This window comes from Sciurus carolinensis, chromosome 1 (genome assembly GCF_902686445.1).
Source record: "Sciurus carolinensis chromosome 1, mSciCar1.2, whole genome shotgun sequence".
Lineage (NCBI taxonomy): Eukaryota > Metazoa > Chordata > Mammalia > Rodentia > Sciuridae > Sciurus > Sciurus carolinensis.
The window spans coordinates 117,549,153-117,563,958 of record NC_062213.1 but is presented as its reverse complement, the minus strand read 5'-3'; the positions used below and the strand labels follow the sequence as shown (position 1 = coordinate 117,563,958).

The 14,806-nt window shown below is 37.0% G+C and overlaps 1 protein-coding gene across 3 annotated transcripts in view; it reads right to left on the bottom strand.

Annotated features, from left to right (window-relative positions):
* Positions 1–10,702, bottom strand: part of Col11a1 (collagen type XI alpha 1 chain) — a 215,792-nt gene extending 205,090 nt beyond the window's left edge. For 2 of the 3 annotated variants that reach the window (XM_047566801.1, XM_047566819.1), the window contains exon 1: positions 9,930–10,330. In XM_047566801.1, coding sequence (XP_047422757.1) covers positions 9,930–10,035 — 106 coding nt within the window. In that variant the 5' untranslated portion in view covers positions 10,036–10,330. Of the gene's footprint in view, positions 1–9,929; positions 10,331–10,608 lie in introns of those variants that run through there. The other variant, XM_047566809.1, reaches the window with a different exon arrangement.
* Between the last annotated feature and the right edge of the window lie 4,104 nt (positions 10,703–14,806).

Here is a 14,806-nt window from a genome sequence, read left to right as displayed (position 1 = left end):
TGTTTTATGCTCTGGAGATGAGGATTAAAATAAATTATTTTCTGTATTATAATCAACTGAACTACTCAGTTCAGTTCTTGCAGAGCCACTGCTGTTTGGCAATACAGTATTTATCAAACAATTTGCACATAGTAATGATTATCTTCCACTTAACTCACAGTGTCTTGTTATATAAATGGAGCACATTCTCATTTTTGGATATATTTATTTTCTATTACAGATGGTTTATAAACCCTTGGCTTTGCATCCCTATTATCTACATAACTTTATAAAGCACCCATGATTGGATTCCATCAAAATCTACTCGATCAAATCCCCAGGGTCAAGAGTGCAAATAATTATGATTCTAAGCCAGCAATCATTTTCCTATCCTCTTTAGTGAAAATACCTTGGTTATGAATTCATTCGTTCATTAATTCTATCAACAAATATTTTATTATCCATCTATTATGATCCATGTATGATGCTAAATGCTAGTGTTGCTTATGTAAGAGATGTGTTTCCTGCTTTCACTGCATAAAATTATTCTGTGATAAGTATTCAAGTTTGGGGTAAGTATAGCATGCTTTAGGATGTTGTACAAGGTCAATGTCCCTATCTTCATGATTGCAGAGAAGTATTCCTGGAGCAGATAATTTCTAAACCCTGGGGAAAAGCAATAGTCCATAAACTGGGAGCAAAATCAGGGTGGTAGCACAGCTTGGCCTGGAGGCAACCGGACACAGGTGTTTTTAGTAGATCATAACAGTATCAGCAGAAATGGGTTCAATGTACTTATGTGAACATGGACAGCAATTAATACACATCATTATATATATCATCTGGGTTTTTGTTTAGGTAATTGAAGAACAAGTGTTTCAGCAAAGACTTATTGAATGCCTGTTATGTGGCTTGCTCTACACACTTTGGACATATTAAAACAGATTAAGATACCCATTTTCGTGCTTTTGATCTAACTAAAATATAAAATAAGAACATAATATAAAAACTACAACTTTTTTTTTTTTTTTTTTTTTTTTTTTTTGGTACTAGGAATTGAACCAGGAGAGCTTAACCACTAAGCCATATCTCCAGCCCTTTTTATTTTTATTTTGAGACATGGTCTTGCTAAATTTCTGAGGCTGGCCTGGAACTTGCAATTTTCCTGTCTCAATCTCCTAAATTGCTGGGATATCAGGTGTGTACCACTGTGCCCAGCTCTTCAAAACAACCCTACAGCCACTATCTATCAATGTTATAAGCATTTTAAACTTTATGTACTTTGTGTTTGAAGACAGTAATTTATGATATAACTATAATACATATGATTATCTAAGTACTTCTAATCCAAAGAAAGAATTATTTTTAAAAATAATCATATATAGGTAGGCCATCACTTCTCAGTTATTAGGCTAAGTCAGGCAATGAAATCACCAATAGTTACAAATGAAATGAAAGACTCAAAAATAAATATGTGACAGTAACGTTTTCAATTAACCATTTTACAGTGTGATATTCTTGAATTATACTTTCATTTCCTATTCAACAGTAGAAAGGGGAAATGATAACTTGTCACATGAGACATATATATGCCTTACAGCGAATGACAATCTTAGAGGTAATACAGTCAATAAGTAGCTACAAATATTCAGAAGCATCTTTGGCAAGAATGTCCAAAATAGTTTTCCAGATGAAATTGCTCGAAATAGATTCCAACATACTTTTGAGACTGAGTAAAGAAAAAGGGGACAGGGGATATAATCACTGATAATAATATGACATGAGGAGAGGAAATCCCAAACTTTAATTTCACACCACTCCAAGTTAACTGGATTTTAATTTTGTTCTAGTATGCTTAGTTAAAAAAAAAAAAGTAAGACAATTAATAACCCAAATAACAGGAACATCATTATATACTGTACATTCTGCCATTGTGGTAAACACTGGGGACACAGATAAAATTAGGTCAGTTATTATCTACCCAACAACTTCAAGAGGAAACCTGGCATATAAATGAGTCATTTTCTTTTAACATACTGTTTATTTTCCATAAGTCATGTGTCTTTCAGTTACATTCTCCTAGTTGATTATATTCCAAATAACTTTTGAATAATCAGGTCCACCCTTTTTATATTGAAGGCAATAAGCAAACATGTATACATCAAGCCCCAAAAGCAGAATAAGACCTGAGGTTCCTTTCCATAAATTCTGATAGAACAAGCAGGAATCTGCTTGCTACTTAATGAAACCAAGTTAACCCTAATCTACACCCTGAAACCTTCAACGGATACATCAGTTAACTTCTTAACTGATGATTTTTGGTCAAAGGAACCAAAAGAATTGATGATGGCTCCCAGCTACTCCCTGTCAGTTTTCCCTCACCTTTCATGCTGTAGTTTGTCCATGAAATGGCTAAGTGTTGATATGGCTTCCACTATTGAACCCAAATATAGGCTGAAGAGCAATATGAATTGTAAAATGAGCCTTTCCCAGGGCCTCTTTACATCTCTTCTTGTAGAACTTAAGTTATTCACATGGTTGACAAGAGGTTTAAGGTGATACTGCTGCATGATTTATGCTTTAATGTTAGGCTCCAGGGCACTGTGCTCAGGAGACAAGTTCAGGGCTCTGTACAGAAGCACTGTGAAAGGAAATCTAGTAGAGGAAGAAGATTGTGATAGGGCAGAATGGACATGAGGGGAAAGAGGGAGGGATAGGGGAGCATCATGAATTGAAATCAATTTCCATGCACATATAAGTTTGTTAGGATGAACCCAACTACTATGTATGACTATGAAGCTGTAATTCAAAAAATAAAAGTAAAAAGTAAATATCAAAGTGGTTAAAAGCCAGAACTCTGGAGCAAGATTGTCTGTGTTTGAATCCAGGGTCTATTACTTACTGTGTGACCTTAGACAAACTAATTAACTTCTCTATTTTTCAGTTTTCTCATGGATAAAACAGGTATTCTCATGTCAGTTGATTTCTAGGATGATTGTCAGAATGAAATGAGATTCTATATGAAGTTACAACAAAACCTGGTATACAATGTTTAAGCATTCATGTGCACTCTCACTATCTTCCTGGAAACATGAGAAAACATTTCATGGATCTGTGACACTGCAGTTAGATTCTGAGGTGAGAAAGTGAGTGCCAGATGAATGGGAAGAGAACAGATATTCTAGGGAAAGGATTCCAAGACAGGGAAAATCAAGCAAGGGGATTAACATCGCTGGGTCAATGGGAGTGGCACTGGAGAGGTGAGAAATGTCTAGCCATAGGACATACACAGGGGCCACACAGTGAAAGGCACTCTGTGTCATGTTCAGCCATTCAGACAATAATTATATCCTCAAATTCAGTGAAGTATTGTGAAGACTTACCAGCATTCAGAAAGGAGAATGACAGCCAGCAGTGGGCTGTGTGCCACTGTTGGAACAATCAAGAGAGAAGCAAAGACAACTCTTTAATATCATGACTCATGTTTTTCGGCAGAGTATGCACTAGAATTCTTAACTAGTCTTGTCAAAGATTGCAACTACTGCCCATTTTGGCAGTCATCCTTTCAGGAAGTTGTATGTGAAAATCTAAGTGAGGAAGGAAAGCCAACTACCTCACAGAGTCTAAGGTTCATTCCTTTAAGCCCGGATGTCAGTTAACCAGTCAAACAGAGGAAGGAAGCTTCCACTGATACTCTACCAGCTCAAGTTCTATGAATAGGGACCTTCATTTGCTTGTACAGTCCCAGGCCATTCAAGAGCAATTAAATTTGGTTAAAATAAGAAAGAAATGCTTTTAAGAAAAAAAAGAAGGTTTGAGGGGATTGCAAAAGTTGATTGTGCTAAAGCACTTTTACACAGGTTTGTTTTAGTTCTCAATTGTCAAGTCGTATTTAAGCTGGTCTCTTACTCTGAAATATGATAACCTTTCTTTTCTCTGAGTTCTTTCTCCTAAATTAATAGCACTGTCTCTAATTCCATGCACAGCTAGCAAAGAGTTTATTTTACCAGATAAAAGTAGGTCTGGTGATCAGCCAATGTCTAAAGAACCACTAGCCAAGTCAGTAGTAGGCCAAAGACTGCAACTGATAAATAGATATTACTTGCTAAATCACTTTAAAATTGTCTTTCATCTTCTCTATAAACTAGTATTATTCATGCTATCCTAGCAAAAGTGAAAGGAGGAAAAACATTTACCTATAAAATAAAATTATATTACAGTTCATAAACTGAAAAAAGTATATTAAATGCATCTTCTATATTAGAAGGCGATTCAAAAATGAAGAAAAAAATGACCTAGACTTTGAATTAAAGTACAAGAGAAATTAGAAGAAAAATGTCTAAATTTAAGGAGGGTAATAGTATATACTGAAAGTTGCACTGAAAACTGCATTTAAAGTTGACCCTTCAGTGAGAGAATTTAGGGGACATTGCAACTTTTTATAACATCTATGTATTACTTTCTTCTTTGCTAGGGAAGAAAGCTTCACTGGTTAAAAAAAAAAAAAAAAAAAAAAAGACCTTGGTTTCCTCTCACCACTCCCTGCTCAGGTCAGATTTCTCCATTTCTCCAGTTTTAAATGAGGGAAGTGAAGGAGTAAAAGCAGAAATGCAGACCAGCAATCTGCTCGCACTTTGTAGCTGCCTTGAATTCCTAATGAATATATGAATATACCAACTGCTCTTAATTATTTCTCCAAAGGTAGAGAGCTAAGAAAAGTGTGTTTAGGATCCAGTGAAATTTTGGCTACTAGATACCTAAACATAAGCATTAAAAATGATATGAAATGATGTGGATGCCTCATTATTTATAAAACACCACGCTTATGTAAACTGTTAATCTTGATTATAACTCACAGTAAACGCTTCCACAGTATCATGTTTAGGACTCTAAGGTCATTGGTTTTTCCTAACGATGGAATGACTCTTAATTTAGTAGAAATACTAGTTCTGAAAGGTTGGATTTTGAGAAATAAATGTTGAGATATAGAATCAAATTTTTCTTCCCTTCCTCATGATTTCACATGTGATGATAAAATTTGTCAAAAATGTTGACAGCATGATAGATATCAATATTAGTCCATTAAGAGTGAGTACTTCCTATAAATAAACAGTCCCTTTATTCCCAAGAAAAAGGTATTTATGCAGTTTCAGATGCTTAGACAAAATAAAAACTTTAATTAGAATTTGCACTATTGAGTTATTTTTTCTAAATTTGACTATTTACAAGGAAAAAGATTGTTAACATATAACGAGTGCATAACATTCAAATGATCATTTGACTTATGAATAAAGGCTATATGATATAAAATATGACACAAATTCAACTAAAATTAGCCTGAAAACATCAGACACTTTATTTTCTTTGTTTAAAGAAAATATGCTATTTTCTTAACTTCTTGAAAATCCAAAATCAGACCTGGTCCTCTGTCAACAACTTTCCAGAGAATAAAAGAAAAACTAAAAAAAAAAAAAAACTTCAGAAACTATTGCCTTTCCTACTCCGATGCAGATAATCTTCTTGATTAGGCATATTAACAATACATCTATGTTGAAATGATAAAAAGTTACCTTTCTCCAAACTTATAAAATTGAGGAATTCTAAAATACATTCTGTAACACAATTTCCCTATCTGATTTTCAATAAATCAGGCATTTTCACTTAATCCACCTTCTCATTTATCTACCAGCAAACATACCTTTAGGTAATATTTGGTCAATCTATGAATCAAGTCTCACTTGTGTATTATATTTCTCATCACTATTACAGAGCTTCATCCTGCACCCTCAGAAAAACTCTGAATGTTATAAGAATATTCTTATATTTTTATGAAAAAGTATTCAACTAACAACCTTTTGTGTCTTAGTTTCCTTATTAGTAAAGTGAAAAGGTAAGATGAATTAGCAATTACTAGAATTCCTAGCTGTAGGATTGTCAAGAAAGTAATCCCATCAACACACCTTTTCTTTCAAAAATTTATCTTTTTATTTCACAAACATTCTCAACCAAACTTGATTTGAATTCTTGTTATCAAATGATAGACAATGATCAATAAACCAGAGCCTTGATAAATTGACCGGAGTAAAACTTATCTCAAACAAGAACATTTTTAGAAAAGAAAGGTAACTATACATTTTTATCAGATAGAAATCCAACACAAAGATACAAAAAGAGGTGATTTGCCTTGCTTCATTTTAGGGTAAACTTAACATGACCAACAATATAGTCCTTTTATTTTACTCACAAGTCAAAAGAAATAAGGAATCTTTAAAAAATTAAATTATAGCAATCACTCTATATAAATACATTTCCCATTTTGCTACTTCATAATTTTGTTTACAACTATACAGATATATCTTAAAGAGTAACTCTTTCTATGAAACAAATTGTCACTTTGAGATATTAATAAACAATTTCAAAACTAATAGACAATTATTTGAAAGTGTCTGTAACTGAACATGTATGTGCCACCTAAATTTAGACTGTCTACATAAAGCATGCAGGAAGGTATTTCTCAGGAGTTACCTTCTAGTTTTACTGTTTCTCTATTATAGATTCATCAACTGTGAATTTAAAAAAATGGAAAGATACAATATTAATAATCCTACCAAATACTGCACTTATTAAAGAGGCACATGCCATCTTTTAACTGATTTCTAATTAAGTAACCAAAGGGAACAAATCTGCTCTCCTTGTGAAGTTGGATTAGCAGACACTCTGGAAGCCAGCACCTCTGGAAGCCAGCACCATTTCACCTGCTGATCCTGGGCACTCAAAACACTTCTGCAAGGTTCACTACCAATAGCTTACAAGCTACTAAAATTCCTCCTAAGATTTTCTTTTCTAAAATTTTACCAACATTTTGTAAGACTTAGTATTGGCTTACCCACCAAAATAAATACCATTCTGAATACCATTCTGGTTAGAAAAAAAAGTCTCAATTAGGTATTAATTTTCTTAGTATTCAACTATAGCTAGCTTTTAAACTGTTGCTAAAACTCTTATAGGAAATCATCTTTCTTAATGCAATCATATTACAGTCACTATAAATTCCAGGTAAATCTTAGGTCCTATCTATAGTAAGTCATTCTCTCTCTCTCTCTCTCTCTCTCTCTCTCTCTCTCTCTCTTTACACACACACACACACACACACACACAGTCCTGAGATAAAACAAATATATGAAACATAAAATTGAAGCTGATATAAATGTTTGTTTCTTAAAATTCCACCTAATCTTTTTATATAAGATCATAGTTAAAATTAAAAATTTTTAATACCTATGTTAAAGATTCCCAAGTTAGTTTTGTATTTTCAAATAAAATAACATGATTATGTAAAATCAATTTATTTTATCCATTCACTTCTGAGAAATTTCCCCTGCATTGTTTTCTTTAGAGTTTAACTTCATTATGAAGCCAGAACTTTTTCAGGCTTTAATGACCTAATTTTATATGAAAAAGACTTTAAAATTTATTTTTGGTTTTAGCAGCTGAACCACACAACTGCACCACAGGGAAATCAATAAGTCATAGTATGATGCTAGAATATAATACGTTTATTGAGAACCTGGTATAAAATCTTACTCATTCCTTTAACTACAAATATAGGCTAGTTTTAGTATTAGACACAGTTTATGTTTCCCTTATGTGTTGATTGGGAATTTGAAGTCAATGTTCCTCCTTTAAGCGCTAATGTACTATTATTTCTTTTTTGACATGTACCAGACAACAAGAATAGATGTAAATAAATATGCCTGTCACAGAGCAAAAATCACCAGATATCTTAATATAACAAACACCAAATCTTATAATATGAATGTCTGAAGTATCATATAATTTTTAAGACATTTCATCAAAAAAGACAAGCAAAACCCAACAGCACCTGGTCCTAAGACTTCACTATTTCTCACATTACTTGACTTTATACAATGGAAGTTTACTTTTCTGCCATTTATTTGGTGTGCTACTGAAATGTTTGTTTAAAAGTGTTTCAGGTATGTCGCTAGATTGGAAATAGAAAATTGAAAGTGTAGAAATTCGATTTTTCTGATATTCTTAGAACTTTACTGGAAGGTCCGATGTGGAAAGAAAAATCTGTATTTTCACTTAAATAATCCATTTGGTAAATTCATAGAATAATGTCCTTTGAACATTTAGTTCATCAGTCTTCACTGAGGAATTTCTCAGTTTCCACATTGTTAAATAAACAGCTGCCATTACAATACTCGTGTCTACATGTGTGTGCAACATGCTGAAAAAGAACTGCTATATCCATTCCCCCTTAATCAAGTGTCCTTTCCCAGCATCACTGTAGTGAGAGGGCCTTTAGGAGGCCTTTTACTGTGGCAGATGTTTGAATTCCAAATAATAAACAAAACCAGCAGAGGGCAGAACTGCTGACAGAACTCTCCAAGTGGTGACCAGGTACCAAAGGTAAAATGCAAACTTTTTGATTATTCTACTCTCAAATATTCCTATTTATCCTTTTAAAATGTGGAAATGAAGTAACATAAACAATATAACTCATTTCAAAATTCAAATACAGTTCCTCATTAGAGGGTCTAACTGTAGTCACCAGGAAACTTCACAGGCAGGAGTAATCTAGTGCTGCCTGCTACTCCGGAAGGTGAAAATCACAAGCGTGCAGTAGGAATACCGAGGTGGTAGCAGAATCTGACTTCCGGGAGCGCTAACTTTCATTAGGGGAAAACTCAAATCTTGGCATCTGACCCAGGGCCAGACTCGGGTTTCTGCTAAACTGCCCCATTTGGGGCTGACTTTTTTTTATTTGTTTCTCCCTTATCCTCTCGTCTCCACCCTCCTTCCTATTCCCAGGCTTCTCTCCGCACTTCTGAAAAAGCTGCTTCCTACTGTAAATCGCTTGCGCTCCCAGAACTCAAAAGGCTTTCGCCTGCCAGCCGAGTCTACAGCACCTAACGGACCGCTGCCGCCAGATGCCTTTTCGGGAAAGGGAGGGGCCAGAGAGGGAGGAGGCAGAGGGGAGGAGTGAAGTCGCTCTCCCTCCTTGGGTACTGACAGGGCTGCAGTCTTCCGAGCAGGTCTGGTCATTCAATATTTGGTGGTGCCACGTAGGAACTTTTCCTTACCTCTCTCCTCCCACCCCCCCCACGCCCCCTCCTCTTCCCTCCCAATCCCTATTCCTCCGCCCCCACCCCATTTGCTTGACGACTTTCATCATTCTCCAAAAGAACTGCACGTCCAACCTGCAAGAAGAAGTGTTTCTGGGTGTACGTGTGGTGGTGGGGGGGACCTCACAGAAGGAAGGGGCTGAACTTCAGGGAAAAGTGTTCTATCTTGAGCCCTTTCCTTATTAATCTGTGGAGTGTTTTCCACTGAAAATCTCTTCAAAATATCACACACACACACACACACACACACACACACACCACTCACAAAGTGCTCTCAATCTTCCAGATTGATCCCCCTGGTTTCTCTTATATCCCAAAAGTAAAACAGCCTGTTTCTCACTTCGTTGCAGACAAAGAACTTTATCAAGGTTCATTTTATACCCTTTCTCTATATTTTCTCCTCAGCTCACCCTTAAAAAGATATTCCCATTAGTTAGAACCTGAAGAAACCAAAAGATTTGTTTAAAGGGCAATCTAAGGACTACCTCAAACAAAAGCTTTGTACAACTGCCCCTCTGTTCAAGGTAATATTTTTCCTCTTTTCAAAGAGGCTGGAAAGTGGCGAAAGGCATTTTCAGCCAGCTCTGTGCCTGACAGATCTTTTTTCCTGCTACCTACCTCCTCTCCCATTATTGTCCCGCCTACATCCATCTCTCTGTCTCCAGTTTCCACTTCCAACCTGGTGGCAGCTACAATCTGGATTTTATTTAAGAGAATTTTTGAGGGGGCAAGGGGAGGAGGGGAGCAAAAAGGAGAAAGACCGACGGCAATATCCCACCCCCCCAAATCCATTTTCCTTACCTCCTCTGACCTCTCTAACTTGGAAGAGGAAAGTCAATGCGAGGGTTGTTATGGTGAAATCCCAGAGCCACCGTTTCGTTTTCCACCTAGAGGACCACGGCTCCATCTCCAAGCCCCGCGCTCACAACTGTGAACTCAACCCACGAAATTGCGATTGCAGACCGACTTCGTCCCTTCCAAGGTATTGCCGATGTTTGCTACACAGCCATTGGGGAGGGAGAGGAGGTAAAAAGTCAAAGGGCTTTTTCTTTTAAATTTGATGGTTTGCTTCCTTCCTGTCTCTCGCCCCCTCCTCTCCCTCTCGGTTGGCCCCGCCGCCTGGGACCCTCCGATCCGTCCTCGTCCGGGCCCTGCCTTCAGACTGAAAGCAGAGGGGCTTCAACCAAAAAGCTGAGAGCACTGCATACCCCTAAAGGTTTCATGCCGTCAGTGGGCCGGACGTGAAGCTCCGGGCAGCCCCCTCCTCCGCCCACTCCCCTCCCCGCCCTCCTGACACCCCCACCCCCGCCCCGACCCCGGGCGAAACTGACAAGCAGGCTGAGGGTCAGACCCAATCACACGCCTCTCGGGAGGCCCGGAGCCCGCCCCCATCTCCCTCTACCCAAGAATCAGGACTTCTGCAGGCCCAGCCCACCAACCACCCCCCATCTCTCCATTCCTCTCCTCCCTCCACTCCTACCCAAATCCGGGAGAAGAAATGGGAGGGAGCTACGCGGGACGCGTGCTTGGCTCCTGCACTTTGGGAATGAAAGGAATTGCAGGAGAGCCCTGGAGCACACGGAGTTTTCAAGGAGCTTCTGTATTCAATAAAAACAGCTACTTGTCTACTTGCACCCGTCTGTTAGCCTCTCGTTCGTCGGAGGGGGAGGGGAGAAGCCAAGCGTTTGATCGGCCACACCGCTGGAGTCCTGGGCTGGCAGCCGTAACCTTATCCTTGTGCAAAAATCTGCTTCGTGTGGCAGACGTGGAATCAGCGGACTCTGATTGCTCTGCCTGCTCCTAAAAGTGCTTTTTTTTTTTTTTTTTTTTTTTAACTTTTTAAACCAAGAATAAGAAAGGAATGAAGGTGGCGTGGAGGGACCCTAGAGGTCAAAACCCAGGAGTTTATAGATAAACTCATTGAGCATCTGAAATTGACAGGTTTCTAATTGTTTAAACTCAGCAATAGGTTCATTCGGGGGCTTGACTCAAAGAGTTGAACTATACTCAGAGGGAGGAGGAGAAAGAAATTTATGGGAGCTGACATTAAGGGGTGAGTAATTTAATTTTCCAGCTGATTCTGTCCTGATCCCGGATGAGGGTGGCACAGAGGGAGGAGAAAAGAAAAAGAAAGCGACTAGCAGAAAATCTCAAGTGGTTGGGCCCACAACTCCTCATAAGGGGCCTGGCCCTGGCCCTCTGGGCCTCAAGGACTGAAAACATGGTCACTCCACAGGGAAAGTAATGAGGAGAGACAAGTTTCTAAATTCCCTCTTTACTTACCCCATCCTCAAGTTAATCCTCTTAAACCTGGAATTTAGAGTCCCTCATCATTTTATCCACATTTAACTTATACCATCCTGTTGACTCCTCCTTTTCTTAATATTTCCTAAGATATTTCTTGCAGAGATTTTCTAGAACCATGTGCAACCCAGTATCAGCATACATTAACCAGTCAATAGAATGTGTTGAATGAATGAATACATTTTTCTGTTGACAAAGACTAGAAACCTTAGCCAGGCCCTACTTTGAGTATTTAAATGAGGCATTTAAATGTTTAATGGCCTTCAACTAAGTTTACTAGATACATATGTTCCACTTTATACTTCCCACTAATCTTTAGGAACCCAGTATTCTAATAGTCACCAAGATAGGACTCCTGACCCATTAATCAAATCTTTTCTTCATATACTTTAAGAGCTGGAAGAAATGCAGTTAGAGTCTAGCTTGAGCCCCAAATGAAATTCTTCAGCAACAGAAATTAAGGCATATAAAATGAGGAAAGCAATTAGAAAGACCTTTTTTATGAGGAATATATATGACGAAAAATGTCACTGTGACAAAGAACTACTCCCTCATCAAGAAGCTTATCTTTTCAATCACAGGCTAAAAATCTAATAGATATTTATAATGCTGCTGGCAGGATGTTTGGGATGCCTCCTATCAACTGCAGAGAATTATGGCCAACTAGCTCTTGAAAATACAACTTCAAGTTGTTAACATAATTTAATATAATAATTTGATATCTTGTGAACCTAGAATATATAATTACAAGTTAAGAACTTTACAATGGAAATAAAAGTCACTTTACCATCTTCATCACTCTTCATCCTCTCAGAAATGAAAAGTTTGTATATATTTGTGGTTTCCTAATTTTTTTGAAATCTGACTTTACTGTTCATCTCTCTTTATATATGTGAAGCTATTTTCTAGGTCTTCTCTTAAATGCAAAACAGTGTAATGATTACAACTTTAGAAATAACATATTTGAGAGATTTCCAAAATTTTAATTCAATTTCATAGAGTTACAGTGCTTATAACATATGTATGGAGATGCTGTTCCAAACTGTTTTTCAATAGCTCTCTTGATTTTTTGAGAGTTCCAAGACCTGATACTATTCTACAAAGTGAGAAATGATGCAGTCAATCTAGCAGACACTACCTTCTGGTTTCATCTCAGACTTCTCATTGCTTGTGAAATGGTCCTTTCAAGCAAAGCATCTTGGGTGAATAGTTATTACCACCTATACTTTCTGTACTCTGTGGTCTGAATTCCTCTGGCCGTTGCCCAGCTCGGCATAACCTGGGTCTGAATTAATGCCTCTGGAAGGAAACAGGAGATTCATGGTGAAAAGTAGTTATTTCTAACTTCTCTAACCTGTAACCAGCTGTCAGACCTAGAGCATCCCTGAAATCTTCCCATGAATTTACAGGAGATGAACTCAATGAAGGGAAGGGTAATACCAAAAAACAAAGGAAGCAGAGAAAAACCAGAAGAGATCCACCTCAGCTACCTTTAGTCTCACAGTAGAGGATTCCAGTGCAATTATGCCTGGGGCTTCCTTTCATCCAGTCTTTGCTAATTATATATACACAAAATAAAAATATAATAGGATATGATAACATCCTTGACATAGGTATTTAGTTTGAAGCACAGCTAGTGATGTATTTTCATTTGGTCAACAATGTTTAAAGATATTTGCTCAACCCTGTAAAATCAGTTCTGATTTGCATGCCTTACAAAAAAAAAAAAAAAAAAGAACTGGAAAAAATGGAGAAAATAAATGGTGACCCCCTTTGGAGAGTTATTTTAAATTAAGCATTTGTCCATATAAGACTTGTCATAGAAACTGAGATTGTTAATTGAATGGGAGGTTCAATGAAGGAAACTTAAATGTTCTAAATAATCTTCAGAGTTCATAAAGCTTTATTAAATATTGTAAAAAGTTCACAGATTCCCCTTAATGTCTTCATGAATCTCTAGGAATCAAGAGACTCAGATTCAGACCCAATGTTTCACAAACCCTGAAACTTCAATGACCAAAGGGAGATCGAAGACATTGTCTGTAACTGGACAGCCCTAATACAAACAGTATTGGAGGATCGGAGGTAAAGAGAGCTATTTAATATTCCTTAAATTACTATAGGTAGAATTAGGGGAAAGAAGAAGTAGATTAAGTAATAGGATGTTAGCAATGATAGATCACCTCTCAAATCACTTGACCTTCATTCCCCTTGCCTCATTCTGAAGCTTTATGTTCTCTATTTCGGATAGATAAAAATTAGACGTTTTCTCTAAATACCTTACTGTAATTAAAATTAGCGCATCAAATTTGACTTATTGAATGAGATATTAACAGGGGGAACACATGCACAACAGAAATACGCAAAATATTTAAAAGAAAATTGTTCTTGAATGTATCCCTTCTCTTACTGTTTCTAATGGTTTGCCTTCCTCACCCTTTTCTGAACTGCAGGTCAATTATTTTAAGAAATGACTAAGCAGTTTGACATTTATTTTACAGTTTTTCTATTACTTGGGTGGTAGAAATTAGTCTCTTTAAAAGTGCAGTTAGTCCCTCTTACCTCACAGATGGGTCATTGTATTGTAGAAAGCAGGGGTGGAGAAGGAATAGAGAAGTTTATTTCCATAGTCTAGCCATGCTCATAAGAACTCCACAGTGATGACTGGTACTTTTTTTTCAACTTTACTCTAAAATAACTTACAGAACTTCAGAGGAACCCAAATTAGACCAATTTCCATGATACAACAGAATCTTCATTTGAAATTGTTCTCTTGCAAAGTTGAATGAGCCAACTTAAAAAAGACAGACCCTTCTTATTTTAGAAACTAAAATCAAATAAAATCTAAATGGACACCCCCAAAACCTAGAAATGTGGTCTTGTACACTGTATATCTCTCTTTTTAGAATCCTTTAGTTAGATATAATAACAGGAAGTTACCAGAATCCTTTAGTTAGCTATACTCACAGGAAGCTATCAGGGTTCCTTTATAAAATTTCCCAGAGATAAAAGGAAAAAAGAGAGAATAGAGTGATTCAGAGTAAAAATTTAGTATTAGATACTTATTTGGACCTTTGCAAGATATTTTTTTTTCTCCTTTATGAGTTGGCTTGGCATTTAATTGCTCTTGGAATGTCCTGAGTATATATGTTTCCTTAAAAATATAAGACAACTTGTAGGCCATGTGTAGTGGCTTACACCTGTAATTCCAGCAGCTCAGGAGACTGAGGCAGGATGATCCCGAGTTCAAAGACAGCTTCAACAATTTAGTGAGGCCCTAAGCAACTTAGAAAGATCCTGTCTCAAAATAAAATATAAAAAGAGCTCAGGATGTGGCTCAATGGTTACAAGCCTCTGGGTTCAATCCCCAGTAC